We start from the raw sequence: 24,051 nt of genomic DNA on the forward strand, positions 1-24,051 counted from the left end.
TATTTTTGATCGGTACTGTATGCTAAATTTTTTCTGTGTTTTTTTTTTGTTTGTTTTGTTTTGATAGTATCCAGGGAAAATCGGAAATGCAAAGCGGAATTGCAAATCAGATCTGCAGTGTGCAGGGGGCCTTAATGTGGCCACAATAGCAGTAGTGTGCACAGCTATGGGTGTCAGTGGGCTGTGGAGCACTGGCGTAACAATAGGGGATGCGACCCCTGCCCCCCCCCCCCCCCCCCCGGGGCCCACTCGGGGCCGTTTTGGGGGCTGGAGGGGACGCAGCACGAGGGGAAAGCCTCGTTATACAGGAAGTCGCTTCAGAGACTAGAGTGAGGAACACACGCTGGACTGCACGGAAAAGGGAAGAAAGGTATGTATCAGCCGCTGCCCGCCGCTGCCCGCACATTTATTAAGCTGGAGGGGAGCGCAGAGGGGAGAACCCCGAGGTGAGGGAGGGGGGGACCTTCCCCCCTCCCCGCCGACTGTGGGCATGGCTTTCCCCTCGTGCAGCGACCCCTCCAGCCCCCCAAAACGGCCCGAGCATGCCCCGGGGGGGGGGGGGGAAGGCCCGCTCAGAATTTTTGCAGAGGGGCCCGATGGGGCCTAGTTACGCCCCTGCTGTGGAGTGTTACATTCAAAACAAAAAACAGGCTATTTGGGGTGCTTTCAGCAAGTAGTTAGTGAGGAACAAGAACACAAGCCTAGCTAATGCTTTCCCTACCTGTCTGCAGGAAGTCTGACCCTGCTCTCACTAACAGTCAGCAGCCAGAAGAGAATGAATCCAATATGGCCACAGCTGCTTTTTAATAGAGGGGTGGAGGGTGCTAGCTGATTGGCTGGTATGTGTCTGCTGATTGTGAGGTAAGGGGTCAAAGACAAGTTTCGCTCCATGATGATGTATAGGGGGTGGGTCGAACACACCAAATGTTCGCAGTTCACCGAGAACGAGTATAGCGGAAATTCGCAGGGAACTGTCCACCAGTGAACAGTTCAGGCCATCTTTACCCAGGCGGCTTTGTTCCCCCTCCCCCACCATCTCAAAAGCCTGACCGAGTCACGCGTCGTCACGTTTGTGTGGCCTTGCCAGGCATACTCCTCCGCCGTGCTCCTATCCCTATGCATTAGTACTGCACAGGCGCAGAACACTCCCAGGGATGGGAGCACAACAAGGGAGTGCATCTGGCTGGGCCATGCATGCACGATGAAGCGTAACTTGGACAGTCTTTGGGGCTGAATTGCTGGTGACAGGAGCCACCCGAAGTCGCCAAGTGACGAGCAGCCCTAAAGGAGCTTAAGGAAGCCCCACGCTTCTCATTTTAGAACAACAAAAACAAACAAAAAAACCACTTTACTAAATCACTGTGGGACAGAACATCAGCTATGTGCACATATTCCACATACCTAGCTGAAAACATTACTTGCATCTCCATCAAGTGTAATCAGTCCCGTTTGAATGGTTATCTTACCTTGCAGCGGGGAGGTGAAACATGAGCTGCAGCATTGACGGACCCTGTGATGATGTGCTTAATAAAAAAAATACAAATAAATTAGAAATAAATTGAGTATTGAAACTGATTTGTGCTATAGTGTATATGTTGCAAAGTAGGTTGTGTCTTTAACCTCCTGGGCGTCATGGATGAGCTAAGCTTGTCCAGTAACGCCGCAGGGCACTGCTCAGGCCCTGGTGGGCCGATTTGAATTTTATTTTTTTGAAACACGCTGCTAGCTGTGTGCTTCTCCGATAGCCGCTGCTCGCCTCCGATGCACCGCTACCCACCGTGTAACAGCCCCCCCCGAGACCCCGTGCGCAGCCTGACCAATCAGTGCCAGACAGCGCTGAGGGGTGGATCGGGACTCCCTCTGATGTCACGACGTCGATGACTTCAATGACGTCATTCCGTTCATCGCCATGGCGACGGGGGAAGCCCTGAAGGAAATCCCGTTCAGAATGGGATTTCCTGATGGGCATGATCAGCGACGGCGATCGGAAGTGTGGGAGGGAGGAAGCAGGGACGGGGGAATCATGTAGCTAGCACTAGGCTAGCTACATGATTAAAAAAAATTAGGTTAAAAAAACCACCCGCGTCCGTGCAGCCACGGGGATTCAGAACGCCAGACAGGTTAACTGATTCCAGACCTGTCTGATTGGCTCACAGTCATCACATGGTCTGCCCGGCATAACAGGGGCTCACAGAGCCAAGATACTGTAATCTATGCGTCGGCAGAGAAAGGAGGCTGCAAACAGGGTGTAGATTTCAATAGTGTGAGTGCAGAACCAGTAAAAACTTCATTTATATTGAACATTCATCTTTAATTGCAGTAAACAGTAATATAAGCATCAGCCACTAGGGAAAGGACATTAGAGGTACTAACTCTTGCCCACACAAGTATATTTCTGCAAACATGCATTTTTTTCTTTCATCAGAAACACAACCTGGCTGTGCATCAAATCATTAATGTAGCTAAATTTATGACTACTTGTAAGCAATGTTTGTGACACTGACGTGATCTGTGACAGAGTAACCCAGAGTTTTCTATAACATAGTACAGGACTTTTATCAGGGCTGGGCCGACACAGAGGCCCGAGAGGCTCTTGCCTCTGAGCACAGGTCAGCAGGTCAGGATGGGACGCTTTCAAAGGCATTTCAATCCACAGGCAGTCCAGGAAAAAAAAAAAAGTTTTTTCCCCCATATCCTGAGAGACAGACAACTAAGGGTGCGAAGAGAAAAAGTCCTCTGTACAGTTGTTCTAAAGACTGCGTCTGCTCTGCCTCTGATAAGAAGTGTAGACTAAGAATTGTAGACACAGTACCTAACTATTTAGGGCACACCAGTAAGGGTGCTCAGCTGGTCTGCAAGTTTGTTTGTTTTTTTAACTGTTCTTCACTGACTTCTGTCAGTGACATCATCCACCAGCTGCTGCACTCCCGGGATGGAGTAGTAATTCAGGAAGCCAGCCCAGTCAAGCATGGCTGGCCAATGGAGAATGGAATTCTAAGGGGAAGGGGAAAGGTGTGTGTGGTGTGTGTGTGAGAGACCCGCGCCTCCCTTCTGCATCCTGAACCTTTGCTCTGGAAGTGAGAGCAGGGAGACAGGGTGTACAGCCATTCAGCCTTCTGTACTTCTCCCTACCGCCCTTCCACTCCCAGTATTGATAAGGACCTGGACTTACAGGAATTACATTGCAGGGTCCTAATGACCATACATCTAGCGATGATAGGCAGATTCAACTGTAACCGCGCTCAGCACTCATCTCCTTCTACTGTATGTACGCTACTGTGCAGGCACAGAATGCTCCCAGACACGGGAGCATGACGGGGGTGCCCGCTCGGCTGAGCCACGCATGCACAGAAAAGCATGGCAGGCCAGATTGCTGAAGAAGATAGCTAGTGAACGGAGGAGCAGAGAGCATGGCGAGGGAGGCCACACGCCTCATGGGGCTATAGGAAGCTCCAGGTAAGTATAAATAAACACATTGGGGCCACCTCAGGTTCCCTATAATGATTTTACTGACGGGATTTGTTGTTGGATTTCAACAACACTCAACACTTGGTACAGGAAGCAAGAGGATAAATCAGTATTTCACAGACTGAATTAAGGTAGAAGTGAGTATTACACCTGTATTTACCTAAAAGGAACCTTAACCTAGTGACAAAGGTGCTTTACTCTAAATTAAATAATAATATTGGACATTTTAATTGGGAGAGTTATACAGTAAGATATGTTTTTTTACACTTACTAATATTGCTCCCCAGAAGGGAATGCCACAAGAAATAGTCCTAGATCCCCGGCCATGTTGATTACTTGCTACTCCAATTCCAAATCCAATGTGTACAATGGCACTCACAATCATAACCATCTGTAAGACAAGCCAAAATATTAATATATTTATGTGGTTGATTCACAAAGGTTACTTATTTTTCACTTTAAGTGTAAGGAGTGCTAATGCAGGAGATAAACAAATAAGGAGAGATAATTCATGAGATAAATAGATAAGAAGAGCTAAGCCATGAGTTATGTCAAATAAGGAGAGCTAAACCATGAGTTATGTCAAATAAGGAGAGCTAAACCATGAGTTATGTCAAATAAGAAAAGCTAAACCATGAGTTATGTCAAATAAGGAGAGCTAAATCATGAGTTATGTCAAATAAGGAGAGCTAAACCATAAGTTACTGTAAGTTAGAGAGGTAAATCACTAATTAAATCATTTAAGTAGAGATTAAGTGTGAGTTAACAAACAAGGTGAGATAATCTAACAGAAAATCTTTGTGACTCAGGTCCAATTACACTTACTGTAGATTCAATTCACATGCATATAGAATTTAATTTCTATTTGTATAAATGTTGCTACTGTTGTAATATGGACATCTATACAAACTAGCAAGCCCACTGATTGTTAGTTTACAGAACTCTAAACTCGCAGCTAGTATAAAGTAAACTTTGCATCTTTTTCTAATGCAAACCTGACAACCAACCGCTATTGTAAAGGAAGCCTATATGCTATACTAAGAGAAAAGTCACATGATCAGCTAGACATCTCATTATTTGATGTCATGTAACTTATTACCAGGATCTGTAAGTTGTTCTGGCAATTATTAACATTTAAACTATCCCTTCATCACTCCTGTGGTAGACGGACATTGACTCCCTCTTGCAAAGCTGAATGCACAAACTCCCACAGTGTTAGGAAATGATATGATTTTACCATGTGTGTTATATTACCATGGTAGTTTGTCTATTCAGCAGCATTTTATACAGAACCAGACAGAAATGGAAGCATGCAATCACTGGGTTATACGTATGTATCTGCAATTATGAGAATATTTAGCACATAATCCCTGTCAGTGACCCTGCCTGCACCACTCTGCTTTACCTCTGGATATGCTGTGCCAGTGACAGTATTTACATAGGACCAGAGCAGGATCGTCTCCCAGGCAACCTGCTTTTTGATTTCTCTCCACTTCAACTTACCAAAAAAAACCATCAGTTCATCAAAGCACCTGTGTGTCCACTACTGTTACCTTTCCAGTACTGTGCGTAAACAAAACATGAGAGGCAGCGGCAGGCTGCAGAGAGAGAGAAGAAGAAGAGTATGAAGCAGGGAGAGCTCGCAAGTAGTGTTGGGCGAACACCTGGATGTTCGGGTTCGGGAAAGTTCGCCGAACATGGCCGCGATTTTCGGCATGTTCGGGCCGAACTCCCCGAACATCCCGCTTTTGGGGGCCCTATGGGGTCGCAGGCATAAGGGGGGAGCATGCCCCGATCGCGGGGGGGGGTCAGAAATTCCCCCCACCCCCTCCGCTAGCGCTCCCCCCTCTGCCCGCTTCCCCATACAAAAGTTTCAGGAAGTAAAACAGTACCGGTGGTACTAGTGGGTGGCTGGCAGTGGGCGGCACTGTGAAGTGAGTGACTGAGGAGGAGGAGTCCGGAGAGTGATGCATTGAGGGAGGCCGGGCAGCGGGCGGTTCAGCAGTAGTACGGTACTACTGCTGAACCGCTCACTGCCCGGCCTCCCTCAACGCGTCACTCTCCGGACTCCTCCTCCTCAGTCACTCACTTCACAGTGCCGCCCACTGCCAGCCACCCACTAGTACCACCGGTACTGTTTTACTTCCTGAAACTTTTGTATGGGGAAGCGGGCAGAGGGGGGAGCGCTAGCGGAGGGGGTGGGGGGAATTTCCGACCCCCCCGCGATTGGGGCATGCTCCCCCCTTATGCCTGCGACCCCATAGGGGGGCAGTATTCGGCCGAACAGGGCCCTGTTCGGCCGAACAGGGGCCCTGTTCGGCCCTGTTCGGCTAGTCATTCCGCAGTTCGGGCGAACCCCGAACAGTTTGGGCGAACACCACCAGGTGTTCGGCCGAACTCGAACATCACCCGAACAGGGTGATGTTCTGCAGAACCCGAACAGTGGCGAACACTGTTCGCCCAACACTACTCGCAAGGAACTGGAGGCCGGCAAACAGCAGCATGCAACAGCATCCGCTGTCAGCCAGCCAATGCTATTGCTAACATCTATTTTTACCACAATGCCATCAGCTCATGGCTCAGCAGTATGGCATTTCTTTTGTGTGTCTGTCTCTGACAACAGAATTGCCTGTGCAACTTGTGCCATAAAAAATTTAGTCGTGGGAAGGCCAACACCAAATTGGGTACAACTGCTTTGCAAAGCCACATGACCTCGCATCACAAAGCACTATGTGAGCAATACCAGAAGAACACCAGAAGAAAAGCAGCACACAAAGTAAAAGTCACAATCCTCCTGGTCCAACTTCTTCATTGTCTAATCTATCTCTGCTCTCCTTGTCCCTTCTCTATCACCCTTCCGCCTTCTACCTTGACCAAAAAGTTTTTTGAAAAGCGCTGTCACAGGAGCCCTCAGTGGTCAGACCGCAAATGGCCTTCCAAACGGTGCCAGCGCACGGATCGTGCGAACTCTGGTCGCAGTCAATGTGCAGGAACCATTGGGAATTGGCCGCAGACCAACCAGAAGGGAGCCTGTGAGGTACGGTAATTACAACTTACACACGATTCCAGGGTATAACTGCCACCACCACTGATATGGGCCAGTGGACCCAACTGCCTGACTGATCCTGTGAATAAAAACGGTTAAAACACGCTGTATTCTGTCTAGCCAACAACAAACAATAGTAGCGTCTCTTCAGAGACCTGGGATCGGTTCTGTGTGTGCTGAATAATAGGGTAGCTAGAACAACAACTGACGATAGCGTCGGTTTATTGAAAGCAATATAAATAATTAATATATACAGACAACTATTAAAATCAACACTTATTAAAACAGTAATAGCCAGTATGAAAAATAAAAGAAGGGAGAAAAAATACTTAGTTCCTGGAAAGATGTCCTTTAGTGGGAAAACTTGTAGAGTTCCTTTTGTTCAGTTCAGCAAAGTTTAAAATCCAAGCAATATGGAAGATGTCCTTTGTTCAGTTTCAGCAAAGATGGCCGCTAGCCATGTGTCCTTTGTTTCAGCTTAGACAAGATGGCCGCCAACCATGTGTCCTCTGGCTGGCAATGTGCTCTCAGGAAGGTGGATTTTGGAGGACTCACTAGCCCGGGCAGCTCATGTACTTTTTTTTTTCATCATTGAATTGAATTTATTTGCATTCTGATTTAGGCGATGGGGAGTTATGTCCTTTGGTTTCGGAGTCCGTTTAGGTTGAGAGGGGGGGGGAGCTCATGTATTATGTTAATACGTCTCTCAGAGGTGCCACTCTGTTGGCATTTGGAAGTTAGAAGCTTCTAGGCCGAGTCTGTTTCTTGAGGCCTGTTCCATTTGGATGCTATTCTGGGTATAGCGAATAAGTTGGTATGGAGGGATTTCTTCCTGTGATTTCCAGTTAGCAGTTATTAGATATAGGGCGGTAAGTATTAGGTGATAGATAGGAGGTCTTATGGGGGGCGGAATATATTCCTCGCTTATTAGAAGAAGGGCAAATTTTGGGGAAAGTGTAAAGTTCCTTTTAAGGATTTTACGGATTAGTTTTTCCACTAGGGTCCACATATTTGAGATTATGGGACATTGCCAAAACATATGGAGGTAGGTGCCTAAGTGGAAGTTGCATTTCCAGCAAAGTGGAGAAGTCGATGAGGAGAAGGAAGATATTTGCCTGGGAGTTCTATACCATTTATATATAATTTTCCTGGATATTTCCCAGTGGGAGTTGTAGTGGGAAAATTTAGATAGCATTCTGTTAGCTGATATTAAGTTTTCCACTGATATGTTACTACTAAGGTCGACCGACCATACTTTGGCATATCTATTTAAAGGGGGTGAAGTTTCACAGCCCAGGTGTTTGTACCAAGTGGAAATGCCTCCTTTAAAGTGCCCTGTGAAGTTGAGCATGGTTAGAATGCTCGGAGGTAGGGAGGGGGTGGGCAGTTTAGTATTTATTATTAGATGGAATAATCTGTGGAAGGTGAATAATTCTTTTTGAGGAAGATTGTATTGCTTTTGTAGTTCCGAGAACGTTTTGAGGCGATTACCATTGAATAGGTCTTGGAGATATGTTATTCCAGAGCTCGACCATGATCTCAGGTCTAAGTTTTTGGTGAAGTGTTTGAGAACTGATAAAGGGGTAGGAAAGTGAGTTTTATCTGTGGAAGGCGGTGGGTTTTTGACAAAATATTCCCAGGATCTTAGGGATGCTTGGATGGTGGAATAAGGAGATTGGGGGGGGGGGGGGTTTGGCGCCCATCAGAATGCTAATTAGTACATTTTTTAGGTTGTGTCTCATAAGGGTGTTGTCTAAGTGTACCCATGGTTTTGGGGATGTGGGATTCCACCACTGTTTTACCATATCTAGGTTGGATGCATGATAATATTTTTCTATGTCCGGTAGGCCCATGCCACCTTGCAGTTTGGGTAGGGTCATAATTGAGTAAGATGTTCTAATCTTTTTTCCTTTCCATATAAATTCATTGATACATTTCTTAATTTCTGTAAACTATGATCTCGGTAATGGAATTTGAAGCGTCCGCAGGAGATACAAAATTTTAGGAAGTGTAAGCATTTTAAAGGCCGCTATTCGGCCTGCCCACGAAAGCCAGTGTTTGGACATATTGTTACATTCTTTTTTGACTTCTGCTAGAAGGGGCACGTGGTTCTGTTTAACCACTTCCCGACCGCCTAACGCACAGAGGCAGCCGGGAAGTGGAGCCCTGAAGGACCGGCTCACCCACAGAGGCGGCGGTCCTTCTAAGGGCATGGGCGGAGCGATCGCGTCATCCGTGACGCGATCCTCCGCCGGCGCCTGTCACCGCTCGCCCGCCGCAACATCCCGCCGGCTATACGGAAGCGCCGGCGGGATGTTAACCCCGCGATCGCCGCTTACAAAGTGTATAATACACTTTGTAATGTTTACAAAGTGTATTATACAGGCTGCCTCCTGCCCTGGTGGTCCCAGTGTCCGAGGGACCACCAGGGCAGGCTGCAGCCACCCTAGTCTGCACCCAAGCACACTGATTTCTCCCCCCCTGCCCCAGATCGCCCCCACAGCACCCATCAGACCCCCCCTGCCCACCCCCCAGACCCCTGTTTGCACCCAATAACCCCCCTAATCACCCATCAATCACTCCCTGTCACTATCTGTCAACGCTATTTTTTTTTATCCCCCCCCCTGCTCCCTGCCCCCTCCTGATCACCCCCCACCCCTCAGATTCTTCCCAGACCCCCCCCCCAGACCACCCCCCCTGTTTACTGTATGCATCTATCCCCCTGATCACCTGTCAATCACCTGTCAATCACCCGTCAATCACCCATCAATCACCCCCTGTCACTGCCACCCATCAATCAGCCCCTAACCTGCCCCTTGCGGGCAATCTGATCACCCCCCCACACCAATAGATCGCCCACAGATCCGACATCAGATCACCTCCCAAATCCATTGTTTACATCTATTCTCTCCTCTAAACACCCACTAATTACCCATCAATCACCCATCAATCACCCATCAATCACCCCCTATCACCACCTGTCACTTTTACCTATCAGATCAGACCCTAATCTGCCCCTTGCGGGCACCCAATCACCCGCCCACACTCTCAGATTGCCCTCTGACCCCCCCTTATCAATTCACCAGTGCATTAATTACATCTGTTCTTCCCTGTAATAACCCACTGATCACCTGTCAATCACCTGCCAATCACCTATCCCCCATCAATCACCCCCTGTCACCCCCTGTCACTGCCACCCATCAATCAGCCCCTAACCTGCCCCTTGCGGGCAATCTGATCACCCACCCACACCATTAGATCGCCCGCAAACCCGCCGTCAGATTACCTCCCAAATGTATCGTTTACATCTGTTATCTTCTCTAAACACCCACTAATTACCCATCAATCACCCATCAATCACCCCCTATCACCACCTGTCACTGTTACCTATCAGATCAGACCCTAATCTGCCCCTTGCGGGCACCCAATCACCCGCCCACACGCTCAGATTGCCCTCAGACCCCCCCCCCCCCCCTTATCAATTCGCCAGTGCATTAATTACATCTGTCCTTCCCTGTAATAACCCACTGATCACCTGTCAATCACCTGCCAATCACCTATCACCCATCAATCACCCCCTGTCACTGCCACCCAACAATCAGCCCCTAACCTGCCCCTTGCGGGCAATCTGATCACCCACCCACACCAATAGATCGCCCGCAGATCCGACATCAGATCACCACCCAAGCGCAGCGTTTACATCTATTCTCTCCTCTAAACACCCACTAATTACCCATCAATCACCCCCTATCACCACCTGTCACTGTTACCCATCAGATCAGACCCTAATCTGCCCCTTGCGGGCACCCAATCACCCGCCTACACGCTCAGATTGCCCTCAGACCCCCCCTTATCAATTCGCCAGTGCAATATTTACATCTGTCCTTCCCTGTAATAACCCACTGATCACCTGTCAATCACCTGCCAATCACCTATCACTCATCAATCACCCCCTGTCACTGCCACCCATCAATCACCCCCTGTCACTGCCACCCATCAATCACCCCCTGTCACTGCCACCCATCAATCAGCCCCTAACCTGCCCCTTGCGGGCAAACTGATCACCCACCCACACCAATATATCGCCCGCAGATCCGACATCAGATCACCACCCAAGCGCAGCGTTTCCATCTATTCTCTACCCTAAACACCCACTAATTACCCATCAATCACCCCCTGTCACTGCTACCTATCAGATTAGACCCGTATCTGCCCTTAGGGCACTCAATCACCCGCCCACACCCTCAGAATGCCCTCAGACCCCAGCCCTGATCACCTCGCCAGTGCATTGCTTGCATCTATTCCCCCCTCTAATCACACCTTGAGACACCCATCAATCACCTCCTGTCACCCCCTAGCACGCCTACCCATCAGATCAGGCCCCAATTTGCCCCGTGTGGGCTCCTGATCACTCGGCCAAACCCTCAGATCCCCCTCAGACCCCTTCCGATCACCTCCCCAGTGCATTGATTGCATCTATTTCCCCTCTAACCACCCCCTGAGACACCCATCAATCACCTCCTGTCACCCCCCTAGCACTCCTATCCATCAGATCAGGCCCAATACAACCTGTCATCTAAAAGGCCACCCTGCTTATGACCGGTTCCACAAAATTCGCCCCCTCATAGACCACCTGTCATCAAAATTTGCAGATGCTTATACCCCTGAACAGTCATTTTGAGACATTTGGTTTCCAGACTACTCACGGTTTTGGGCCTGTAAAATGCCAGGGCGGTATAGGAACCCCACAAGTGACCCCATTTTAGAAAAAAAGACACCACAAGGTATTCTGTTAGGTGTATGACGAGTTCATAGAAGATTTTATTTTTTGTCAAAAGTTAGCGGAAATTAATTTTTATTGGTTTTTTTTCACAAAGTGTCATTTTTCACTAACTTGTGACAAAAAATAAAATCTTCTATGAACTCGCCATACACCTAACGGAATACCTTGGGGTGTCTTCTTTCTAAAATGGGGTCACTTGTGGGGTTCCTATACTGCCCTGGCATTTTAGGGGCCCTAAACCGCGAGGAGTAGTCTAGAAAACAAATGCTTCAAAATGATCTGTGAATAGGACGTTGGGCCCCTTAGCGCACCTAAGCTGCAAAAAAGTGTCACATGCGGTACCGCCGTACTCAGGAAAAGTAGTATAATGTGTTTTGGGGTGTATTTTTACACATACCCATGCTGGGTGGGAGAAATTTCTATGTAAATGGACAATTGTGTGTAAAAAAATCAAACAATTGTCATTTACAGAGATATTTCTCCCACTTAGCATGGGTATGTGTAAAAATACACCCCAAAACGCATTATACTACTTCTCCTGAGTACGGCGGTACCACATGTGTGGCACTTTTTTACACCCTAAGTACGCTAAGGGGCCCAAAGTCCAATGAGTACCTTTAGGATTTCACAGGTCATTTTGCGACATTTGGTTTCAAGACTACTCCTCACGGTTTAGGGCCCCTAAAATGCCAGGGCAGTATAGGAACCCCACAAATGACCCCATTCTAGAAAGAAGACACCCAAAGGTATTCCGTACGGAGTATGGTGAGTTCATAGAAGATTTTATTTTTTGTCACAAGTTAGCGGAAAATGACACTTTGTGAAAAAAAACTATTAAAATCAATTTCCGCTAACTTGTGACAAAAAAATAAAAACTTCTATGAACTCACCATACTCCTAACGGAATACCTTGGGGTGTCTTCTTTTTAAAATGGGGTCATTAGTGGGGTTCCTATACTGCCCTGGCATTTTAGGGGCCCTAAACCGCGAAGAGTAGTCTTGAAACAAAAATGACCTGTGAAATCCTAAAGGTACTCATTGAACTTTGGGTCCCTTAGTGCAGTTAGGGTGCAAAAAAGTGCCACACATGTGGTATCGCCGTACTCTGGAGAAGTAGTATAATGTGTTTTGGGGTGTATTTTTACACATACCCATGCTGGGTGGGAGAAATACCTCTGTAAATGGACAATTGTGTGTAAAAAAATCAAGATTGTCATTTACAGAGGTATTTCTCCCACCCAGCATGGGTATGTGTAAAAATACACCACAAAACACATTGTACTACTTCTCCCGAGTATGGCGATACCACATGTGTGGCACTTTTTTGCACCCTAACTGCGCTAAAGGGCCCAAAGTCCAATGAGTACCTTTAGGATTTCACAGGTCATTTTGAGAAATTTCGTTTGAAGACTACTCCTCACGGTTTAGGGCCCCTAAAATGCCAGGGCAGTATAGGAACCCCACAAATGACCCCATTTTAGAAAGAAGACACCCCAAGGTATTCCGTTAGTAGTATGGCGAGTTCATAGAAGATTTTATTTTTTGTCACAAGTTAGCGGAAATTGATTTTAATTGTGTTTTTTCACAAAGTGTCATTTTCCGCTAACTTTTGACAAAAAATAAAATCTTCTATGAACTCACCATACTCCTAACGGAATACCTTGGGGTGTCTTCTTTCTAAAATGGGGTCATTTGTGGGGTTCCTATACTGCCCTGGCATTTTAGGGGCCCTAAACCGTGAGGAGTAGTCTTGAAACGAAATTTCTCAAAATGACCTGTGAAATCCTAAAGGTACTCATTGGACTTTGGGCCCTTTAGCGCAGTTAGGGTGCAAAAAAGTGCCACACATGTGGTATCGCCGTACTCAGGAGAAGTAGTATAATGTGTTTTGTGGTGTATTTTTACACATACCCATGCTGAGTGGGAGAAAGATCTCTGTAAATGGACAATTGTGTGTAAAAAAAATTAACAAATTGTCATTTACAGAGATATTTCTCCCACCCAGCATGGGTATGTGTAAAAATACACCCCAAAACACATTATACTACTTCTCCTGAGTACGGCAATACCACATGTGTGGCACTTTTTTGCATCCTAACTGCGCTAAGGGGTCCAAAGTCCAATGAGCACCTTTAGGCTTTACAGGGGTGCTTACAATTTAGCACCCCCCAAAATGTCAGGACAGTAAACACACCCCACAAATGACCCCATTTTGGAAAGTAGACCCTTCAAGGTATTCAGAGAGGGGCATGGTGAGTCCGTGGCAGATTTCATTTTTTTTTTGTCGCAAGTTAGAAGAAATGGAAACTTTTTTTTTTTTTTTTCTCACAAAGTGTCATTTTCCGCTTACTTGTGACAAAAAAAATAATATCTTCTATGAACTCACTATGTCTCTCAGTGAATACTTTGGGATGTCTTCTTTCCAAAATGGGGTCATTTGGGGGGTATTTATACTATCCTGGAATTCTAGCCCCTCATGAAACATGACAGGGGGTCAGAAAAGTCAGAGATGCTTGAAAATGGGAAAATTCACTTTTTGCACCATAGTTTGTAAACGCTATAACTTTTACCCAAACCAATAAATATACACTGAATGGTTTTTTTTTAATCAAAAACATGTTTGTCCACATTTTTCGCGCTGCATGTATACAGAAATTTTACTTTATTTGAAAACTGTCAGCACAGAAAGTTAAAAAAATCATTTTTTTGCCAAAATTCATGTCTTTTTTGATGAATATAATAAAAAGTAAAACTCGCAGGAGCAATCAAATAGCACCAAAAGAAAGCTTTATTAGAGACAAGAAAAGGAGCCAAAATTCATTTAGGTGGTAGGTTGTATGAGCGAGCAATAAACCGTGAAAGCTGCAGTGGTCTGAATGGAAAAAAAGTGGCCGGTCCTTAAGGGGTAGAAAGCCCTAGGTCCTCAAGTGGTTAAATAAATCTGATGTAACTTTTGTTAGGCGGATGCCCAAGTAGGTTACTGCACCCTCTGCCCAAGCGAACGCGAAGATCTTTTTAAGTTGGGATTTCATATCCGGTGGGATGTTTAATGGTAAAACAAAGGATTTGGTATGGTTAAGTTTATATAAAGAGACTGCGGAGAATTGCTCCAGTTCTTTCATAATTTGGGGAATTGATACTAATGGATTAGATATTAGCAGAGCTACGTCATCTGCAAACATGCTAATTAGATGGTTGGTGTCGTTAATATTTATGCCTGTTATGAAGGGATTGGACCTGATTTTCTGAGCTATGGTCTCCATAATTAGGACGAAAATAATAGGAGAGAGGGGGCAGCCTTGGCGGGTGCCATTGGTAATAGGGAAAGATTTTGATATAAACCCTGCTGCGTTCACCTGTGCAGACGGCGCAGAATAAAGGGCCATAATGGCCGAGAGAATTGGGCCTGAGAAACCAAATTTAGTCAGGGTGGCTTTGAGGAATTGCCAGTGCACTCTATCGAACGCCTTCTCCGCATCCAAAGTTAGGAGCAGAGAAGGCGTTCGACAGAGCCGCACATGTTCCATAGCTGTGACCATTCTTCTTGTGGCGTCAGAGGCCTGACGACCGTGGGTAAAGCCCACTTGGTCTTGGGCCAAAAGAAGGGGGGTGTACTTCATTAGTCTGTTTGCTAATAATTTAGCATACAGCTTTACGTCGGTGTTTATTAAAGAGATTGGTCTGTAGCTGGTAGTTAAAGATAGATCTTTTCCCGGTTTGGGGATGACTGTGATTATAGCCCTCAGGTACTCCTCTGGTATTGATCCAGAGGTGGCAAAATCATTGAATAGGTCTGTCAATAGAGGAGATAAGGTGTTATTGAATGTTATCAGGAATTCATTTCCATAACCGTCTGGGCCAGGTGCTTTGTTACGTGGGAGGGACTTAATTGTAGTAGATATTTCACCGGCTTGGAAGGGGGAGTTAAGGCTATCTAGTTGCGTGGGGGATAAGATTGGGAGATTAATGGATTTTAAGAAGTTTGCGATGGAGATTTCGTTAGGATGCGTAAGAGAATTGTCTGCTTGAAGATTATATAGGGAGGCGTAATAGTCGTGGAATGCGTCTGCAATTGACCTAGGGTTAGCAACTGATTCTTTGGTGGAGGGGTGTTTAATTGTATGAATTTTTGTTTTGGCTTGTCTTACTTTTATTAGTCTAGCAAGATGGGAGCTAGCTTTATTGCTATATATGTAGTTGTCTAGTTTTAGTTTTTGCATCAGATAATCAAATTTAGTTTGTAGAATGTTGTTTAACTCTTGTCTTAAATGAAAAAGTTCTTTTTCAGTGTTCGCTGAGGGGGACTGTTTGTGTAGTCTCTCTTGCGTTTGGATCTGTTCTAGTAATAAATTACATTTTTCGTTTCTTTTCTTTTTTAGAAAGGCACCTTGCCTTATTAGAATACCTCTTATGAATGCCTTTAGTGCGGACCAAATCACAGCCACCCCCATACCCGGGGTACGATTCTCTTGTATAAAACCTTGGATCTCTTCTTTCAGTTTTTCTTGGAATGTTATGTCAGTGATTAATGAAGTATTGAGTCTCCAGAAGGGGGGTCTTGAGTTGTTCAAATTAGGCTCTAGTGTAATGTGGATTGGTGCATGGTCAGACCAGGACTTAATGTCTATGCATGGGTCTGAAACCTTTTGTAAGAGTAGTTTATCCGTCAAGAATAGGTCAATTCTGGAATAGGTTTTGTGCACCTGGGAAAAGTGGGTATAATCTTTGGCTGAGGGGTTGAAGATGCGCCAGGGATCATATAGATCGTGCCACCGTAATTGTTTGTCTAGAGTAAATATATGTTTTCGGGCCTTGGAGGAGGAATCTATGATAGAGGGGCAGGCGTTAAAGTCACCACCTATCAGTAATTGACCTTTCTGAACCACTTTGACCTTTGCAAAAAGTTTCTGGTAGAAGGACCGATGTGCACTGTTGGGGCCATACACCGCCACCAATGTGAGAGTTTGGTCGTTTATTTGTCCAATGAAAATTATATACCTCCCACTGGTGTCGATCACGGTCTCAAACTTGCTCACTTTAAGATCCTTGTGGAAGGCCATCATAACTCCACGTTTTTTTTTTGAAAAGGTACTGTGGAAGATTATTGGGAATTGTTTGTTCTTGCACAGATAAGTATCTTTTTCCAACAAGTGTGTCTCTTGGGCGAGTATAATTTGGGAGTTGTGTTGTTTGGCTTCGTTCCATAATAGGTATCTTTTGTAGGGGGAATTTAATCCACGGACATTAATGGACGTGCATTTTATTGTCATAATGGAGATAAACTCACATTAGGTTTGACTAGTAGGTTTACTATATATAAAGCGTTATATATCAGATATTGAGGGAATGGGAATAGCCGCCTATGGAGATAGGTCTTGGGAGGTTTAATGTTATCAGTCGTCTCAGAGGGCTTTGGTAATGGAGAGTTAAGGTCATATTGCAGGATATAGACTCTAATTCTTATACCAGAAACTATATAACATATAAAACATATAAAACATGTCATCCCAACATAACATTTCTTAGGATCCAAATAACCTATAACCATAAAGGGGATACATATCACAGAAACATTACAGACATAATACTTGTTAGTATTTAGCAAGGTTAGTGTGTTCGCGGGACACGTAGGGCAAATTGTTCCTTGCTCTACACTATGGGGGGGAGCAGGAAGGAACCTGCATTGGTGCATAAAGATAACTAGGCACCAGTAGAAAAGTAACATTGTTTGGCCTGATGATGGTGAGCTCCGGCTCAGGTTGATGTAGAGCGCCAATCTTGATTTATTTTGGAAGAAGAGAGGCTCTTAGATTGAGGGTCGTCTTGGATGTGGATTTTCAGGCTTTTTAGTAGAATGCGACCTGCAGGGGTTGAAGAGATGATGTGTTGTTGCCCTTGAACAGAAAGTAAAATCTTAGTGGGAAAGCCCCATTTGTAAGGAATGCTTGCTGCTCTCAGCGCCGTGGTGATAGGTTGGAGTTCTTTCCTTCGTTGTAGGGTTTGTTGTGATAGGTCAGCGAACACTTTGATTTTATCGTATGGGCTGGGGAGCGAGCCATTTTTCCTTATGGCAAAAAGCAGGTTGTCTTTCACGTGATAGCATAGGTATCTGACAATGACGTCTCGAGGGATCTGCTCCGGTAGATGGGCTGGTTTTGGTAAGCGGTGCGCCCTGTCAATTATCAGCTCTGCCTCATTGGCATCAGGCAGGGCCGCTTTTGTGATTTGTTGTATGTGTACTCTTAAGTCATTAGTAGACACGTTCTCTGAGATCCCCCTAAACTTTAAGTTGTTTCTCCTTGATCTATCTTCTAGATCTGCTGATTTAGCTTTAAGCCATTTTATGTCCTTAGATTGCGTGTCTGACACATCCACCATGATGTTATGTTCGCTTACAATTTCAGTAATTTTGTGCTCAATATCATCTACTCTGTCTCCCAGGTCGTTTACCTCGTTATGCAGTGTGGAATTGATTACAGCAATGTCAGCCAGGAGAGAGGATCGGAAGGAGAAAAGGATCTCTTTGATAAAGGCCTGGGACGCAGGCTGGTCTGTGGCTGGGAAGTCAGCGAACATGGCTGGGGCTTGAGCGGAGGTAAGGGAATCAAGTACTCTTACCGGTTTGTTGTTTCTACTGTTCATCACCCGTGGTCTGGTTCTCGCCGGGCTGTTTGTTGGAGATAGGGCCGGTGATATCAAGGGCTGGATGCCTTCATGGCCGGATTTCTGGCAAGGCCACATAGGCCATGGCCTAGGGCACCAGAAAAACAAGGGGCGGCCTGCAGACAGTGGGCATTATTTGCAAGTGTCCAAACAAATGAAAGGGGCCAGGATAACTGCACTATTAGTACCAGCTGGCATCTGCCTGTGCTGTTCTACAGGCAGCTGCAGTCCATTAACCAAACAGTGTGTGACTAGCAAAAAGCCAGACCTTGTCCAATGACATAGCAGCAGCTGCAGGCAGTTACAGAAGGCCGGGTCTCACGCACTTGGCATGGGGGATGAAAGGACCGGGGGCAGCACCAGCAAATAGTACAGAATACAGAAGGCAGCCTCTCACAGTACCAATTTCTTAATTATTGATTGGCCAGCGCTGTTACCCTGGAGACAGCAGTGGGTACAGGACTTACTTTTATGTGTTGCTGACCCCACCCAATGTCCAATTGTGAGCCACTTTTGACTATGTATGTGTGGTAGATGGCTCCCACCACGCCCATCACCTGTAGATCGCTTGATTGACCGGTTCCCCCGTGTGACGTGATTGATTCACTTCACGTTGCCATGGAGACCTCAACACTAGCCGCAATAGTGGACACCAGCGGCCCAAAATTTTTTGTGTGTGTGTGTGGAGAGAGGTGGTAGGATACGGTTTCAGTTGGGGCGGCTGGTAATAGTCGGCCTTGGGCGGTAAGAAGTACAAATCCGGCCCTGGATGCCTTCCAGGTCTGGCTGCTTATCTGCGGAGTTCGGAGCGGGTGTGGCGTGGTTAAGACTGTCGGCGCCATCTTGGGATCTCCGAGAAGGCCTCTGCCCCTTTGATCCGAAATAGTCCGTAAGTTTGTGCGGCTTTAAAGTGCCGAACTTGCGTTTTTTGCTGGCTTCTGTCTCTGTCTCCATCTCCTCTAGTGAGGTTCGGTTGTCTGCGGAGCTTAGCGCCATGCTGTGTGCCGGTTTGTATTAGCCGGAGCGGGAGCTGATCTAGCAAGCGTCCGTCTTGCTTGCCGTCGCGGCCACGCCCCCGGCAGCTCATGTACTTTTAATGGAGCTGCTTTCAGAGGCGGGCTTCCAGAGTCGGCCCCCGGGCCGGACTATGGTAATCACATCTGGGCAGGGGCTTCCACAAGCTCCATAACCCTGACATTTCTCTAGACCGACCTACGCGGCCGGCACACAAATAATAATTACATATTCTCGATCCCCAGAACCTACCGATTAATATGATACCTTGGATGCGGGTGTTAGGGCGTATGGTTACCGAGGGGTCCATAACTCCTTAACCGAACGGGCCATCACAATGAATGTCATATCAGCACTATGGCCAGATTTTACAGAATAAGACGATATGAATTTTATAGCTGTGCGATATTCGGTTTTCGTATGCTGACAGCAAATAATACCACCTAGGCTTTCAGATTGGCCATTCATCGGTGCCAAGAAGTCTGGGGGGAACGTAGGTTTGGAGTAGTCCCCTGCTGGGGAGGGAAGCCTTCTGTGAATAGAGTCCCCAGCTGGTGACTAGAGAGGTAATGAAAGATAAACATTCTAAGATAATTAACACATCAAAAGACATCCTGCATCTACGTCCAGGGCAGAGGAGAAAAACTTGTACTTTTAAAAAACCAGGAATGTCAATTTCTGATTCCTGTAATCGCTGCACAAATTTGGCCAGAAAGCAATCAGAAATTGGGCTGCGCGGATTCTTACAATTCACCATCGTTTCTCACGGCTGTTCCGTGACAAGCGCATGTCCAGTTTTCAAGGCCTCTGCTACAGCGGCTGCAACAAAAAGTTTTTTTTTTTTTTTAAATATATATGCCAAAATCTTCTAACCTTTGCAACAGTGGATACAACAAAAAAACTTTTCAAAAAATGTAAGTGTATATGCCTAATTCTTCTGGCCTTACCTACTGCAGCAGCAACTAATACGTTGTTTTTTTTTTTTTTAATGTACAGTATATTGCAAATTCTTCTGGCTTCTGCTTCAGTGGATACAACAAAAATAACTTTTCAAAACTGTAAATGTATATGCCAAATTCTTTGGGTCTCTGCTACAGGGGCTGCAACAAAATATAATTTTTCAAACACGTATATGCCAAGGGCTGGAAGTCCGCGGCTGTGTGCACTACCACAAACGTGCGCATAAGGACTGTCGCCTCTACACAAATATTGACACCAAGAGGACTAACATTTACGTGCTGGAAGTGTCAACTGGTAAAAACAATTATTTGCTTACCTGACGTTATCACTATAGCTCTGTGTGGTTTGGTAAACATGGCGTTTCGCCTGTCATTGTGAACCGGGCCTAATCCTTACACCACCTGATCTACATGTACACGCCGGAAGTTTTAAAGCACTTTATTCCACAAATTTAGCAATGTAATGTGATTTCTGCCCTTTAGAGATTATAATATGCCTCTGCATAAAATACGTTTTTTTGTGTGTGCAAATTTTGCCATGTATCCCCATCTGGCATGCCGCTGTCCAGATGTTAGGACTCTTAAAACAGCTTTTATATTAATTTGTGGACAGAAATAGTCTCTATAAGTGTTAGAATTCATCGACCCATTGAAGTCTATAGCAGTACACCATGTCCACCGGTTTGCGAACGGTCGTGGAATTGTTCATCCATCACTATTGCGAACATAGCTCAACTTGAGTCATGTACACAACACATGCACTTGTCATATAACATGCATCGCACAAATAGCATAATGCACAGTATACAACCAATGTAAGTTCCGCTATGCATGCAACATGTTACATTGATGGGGCAAATAACACTAATGTTCTTTATTATCTTTGATCCAGGATGGTTTAAGGTTACTCAGTTATAAATTATGAAAAAACAGTACTGTCACAGGGGATGCTAATCCCATCTTCACTCATTTATTTCGGTTTGAACAACTTCAGACATATTGGTACGTTCCATAGACAAAAAACAAGCATTCTCTAAAATTTAAATACTGATCACTTACTCCGGGTAATGGAAAATTTCCCCCGCTCCGATTTCTCCCATATGTGTTTTGTGGCCAGAGAGCTGCAGGATTTTGAGCACTGGCAACCAATGGTTGACTTGTTGTTGGGGCGCTGTAAGGGATATTGTTGAAGGTGGTTGTTGGTTGTACATTCCACTGTGGAGCATTAGCTGGAACATGCACCTGGGCGCCATTGTGAGAAGTAGGCCATGCTGGTGCATTGGAGACATCATTCTCTGCAACTGGAGCACTAGGAGTGACATTCAGCTGGAAACCCACAGGATTAGCACACACTGTTGGCAAATTACTGATTGTTTCATAAGCTGGAGGAGGTTCTTGATATTGTTGAACAGGATATGGAGCTACAGGGACATTCTGTAATTGTAACACAGGTTGTTGAGGATATGCCGCGATTCCAGTGTTGTACTGAGGAGATCCATAGCACTCACCGTCTACGCCATTACCGGGTGTGGGCATCACCAATGTAAACTGTGGGGGGAAAAATGATTTATTCTGTAACTTAAGTAAAAATAGTCGTAAAAGTAACATTCAATAAGGGCAACAAGAAAAGAATATGACAGAACTGTATTGGAACTATGGCACAATGTATTGTTTACAAGGAAATACCAGTAACTATTTTCCTTCATGTCCCTCTCAGTTCAGGTGCTCTTTAAAGCCCAGTTCCCCGACCCTGTCCTCAAGGCCTACCAACAGTACGTTTTGCAGGAAACCACAAATATGCACAGGTGAGGTAATTATTAGTGTCTCAGCAGAGCTAATAAACTACCTCTGTGGATTTCCACAAAACATGCAAAAAAACATGTTTTGTCGCACGAACGGCGTTACACTTCACCCGCTAAGTGCGGAATGCCATTTAAAACTATGGCGCTTCGCACGATCAGAAGATAGAGTTTGGTCATGAAATCAGCAATGGTGCTTACATTAACATGTGCGTTAATGTAATACGGCACGTGCAGAGTTTAACGCGCATCGCTTTATGTACTGTATACAGTAATAATTCATCATCTACATTCCGTTCGCGTGATCTGCAACGACTTCATGTGATAATGATACTTAGCACGTGCAAAGCCTTTACATGCGCGTTTGCACGTGCAAAGCCGCCTTTACACGTGATAACTGAGTTATCACGCTTTAGTGAATCGAGCCCCTGATGTTTAAACCAGCGCATTATTTTTTGAATTTTTTTTAAAATCATGTAACTAGCCTAGCGCTAGCTACATGATGCCCCCCTCCCTGCGGCGTCCCTCCCACCCCTCCGATCGCCGCCGGCGCGAATGCCCATAAGGAAAATCCCGTTCTGAACGGGATTTCCTTTAGGGCTTCCCCCGTCGCTATGACGATGAACGGAATGATGTCATCAACGTCGTGACGTCACAGTGAGTCCTGATCCACCCCTCAGCGCTGCCTGGCACTGATTGGCCAGGCTGCGCACGGGGTCTCGGGGGGGGGGGGGGGGGGGCTGTAACGCGCGGGTAGCAACGCATCGGCGGCGAGCAGCGGTGATCGTCACCAACACGCGGCTAGAAAAGTGCTAGCTGCGTGTTTTTTTTAAAAAAAAAAGAAAATCAGCCCAGCAGGACCTGAGCGGTGCCCTCCGGCGGTTATGGATGAGCTGAGCTCGTCCATACCGCCAAGGAGGTTAACTCTTTCAGGCAGAGAAAGAAAAAAATAGGAACACAGCATAGTTGTTTGTGTGCAAGGCACTGTACATACCCATGTCTATCGCATCATGTCATATGTCACCTCGGGTATCCTTTAAAGCACACCCTACCAGAGGTCAAGTTATGTAAGATAAGCACAGAGCCACTGTATGTTCACAATGGATTCACATACCTCTGAGCATTGTCCACTCCTCATCTCTTTACACCAGGGGGCATATGCAATTCAGTTTTTCACCTGAGTTATCTCCTAGGTGAAATTTGTAAACTGCCTTTTAACCTGTCAGCAAGCTAGAAAATACTCAAAATAATTTTGATAGTACTTTTTAACCTACTTTTTGGTACTTTTTTAGTTGAAAAGTGCTGGAAACTTATTTTAAATTGAAGATGAAAACTTATCTCCTAGGAGAAAACTCAGGTGAAAAAGTGAATTGCATATGGGCCCAGGTTTCTATAATCACTCTTTGACAAGTCTGTTATTTTTGTATGGAAAAGCAGGGGGCGGATATACTTAATGCATTTTTTATCTCTTTATGCAAGTGAACTCAGTGGTGTGTATTAGCATAACCATGACAACATTGTGAAGTTATGGACATACATCAAATTTTAAGCTCAGCCATTCTGTTAATACTAAAAACAATCATTCTAAAATCTGGCATGAAGCCAGTGGACAACTGTCACTCAAAGGTGTACTGATATTTAAAGAGCGGTCCAACACCATCTTGCCTATATCTACAACCTGGCTTTTATATGCAGTCATTCATTCATCACTTCTGACAGGGTGTGGATTTGATCTTATAAAGAATCAGGTCCCACTTCCCTTGGTTACTGAGTGATAACACTGAACACACATTTTATAGGCCAAAACTTTCTCTTGATGACATTTAAATATCAAAGGACTCACAAAATGTGTTGAGTGCCCCAAGCTTGGATTTATCTTTATACTATTGTAATGGTTATTTTTGTATAAGGTAGTCAGGTTCTGAGAGGAAGGAATGGAGGGTGGCTGATCAGCTATAGTGTCTGACAGCTGGAGTTCTAAAGTACAGCTGGTATTCCTATGAATCTGTACTTATTCAAGAGTTCTGCTTCCAAAAACTCTGCCACATTGGCACTAATTACTAAAGCTTATATGTCCTGGGATATTTAGGACACAGCAGATGCAGGTAGCAGAGCAAGCTGTGACTGTCTCAATCATTGCACACCAGGAAGTAAGGAAGATGCATGGAGCTCTGGAACTCAGTCTGTTTGTACAGCAAAGCAGGGTGGCTTTGGAACAGCAGAGTTGATCTACTTTGACATGTGACCTCCAAGTCCTGCCACCCTTCTACCCTTCTGCTTTTTCAGCACCCATGACCATGGACTTTGTGGCCTTTCCAA

General features: G+C 45.5%; 1 protein-coding gene across 3 annotated transcripts in view; it reads right to left on the bottom strand.

Moving 5' to 3' along the window:
• LOC137534254 (membrane-spanning 4-domains subfamily A member 15-like) overlaps nt 1-24,051 on the bottom strand; it is a 67,378-nt gene that overhangs the window by 37,535 nt on the left and 5,792 nt on the right. For all 3 annotated transcript variants that reach the window (XM_068255666.1, XM_068255664.1, XM_068255665.1), the window contains exons 2-4: nt 20,993-21,481; nt 3,740-3,859; nt 1,467-1,523 (exon numbers count right to left, since the gene is read on the bottom strand). In XM_068255666.1, coding sequence (XP_068111767.1) covers nt 1,467-1,523; nt 3,740-3,859; nt 20,993-21,469 — 654 coding nt within the window. In that variant the 5' untranslated portion in view covers nt 21,470-21,481. The remainder of the gene's footprint in view (nt 1-1,466; nt 1,524-3,739; nt 3,860-20,992; nt 21,482-24,051) is intronic.

The sequence above is a fragment of the Hyperolius riggenbachi genome, chromosome 10 (assembly GCF_040937935.1).
Source record: "Hyperolius riggenbachi isolate aHypRig1 chromosome 10, aHypRig1.pri, whole genome shotgun sequence".
NCBI lineage: Eukaryota > Metazoa > Chordata > Amphibia > Anura > Hyperoliidae > Hyperolius > Hyperolius riggenbachi.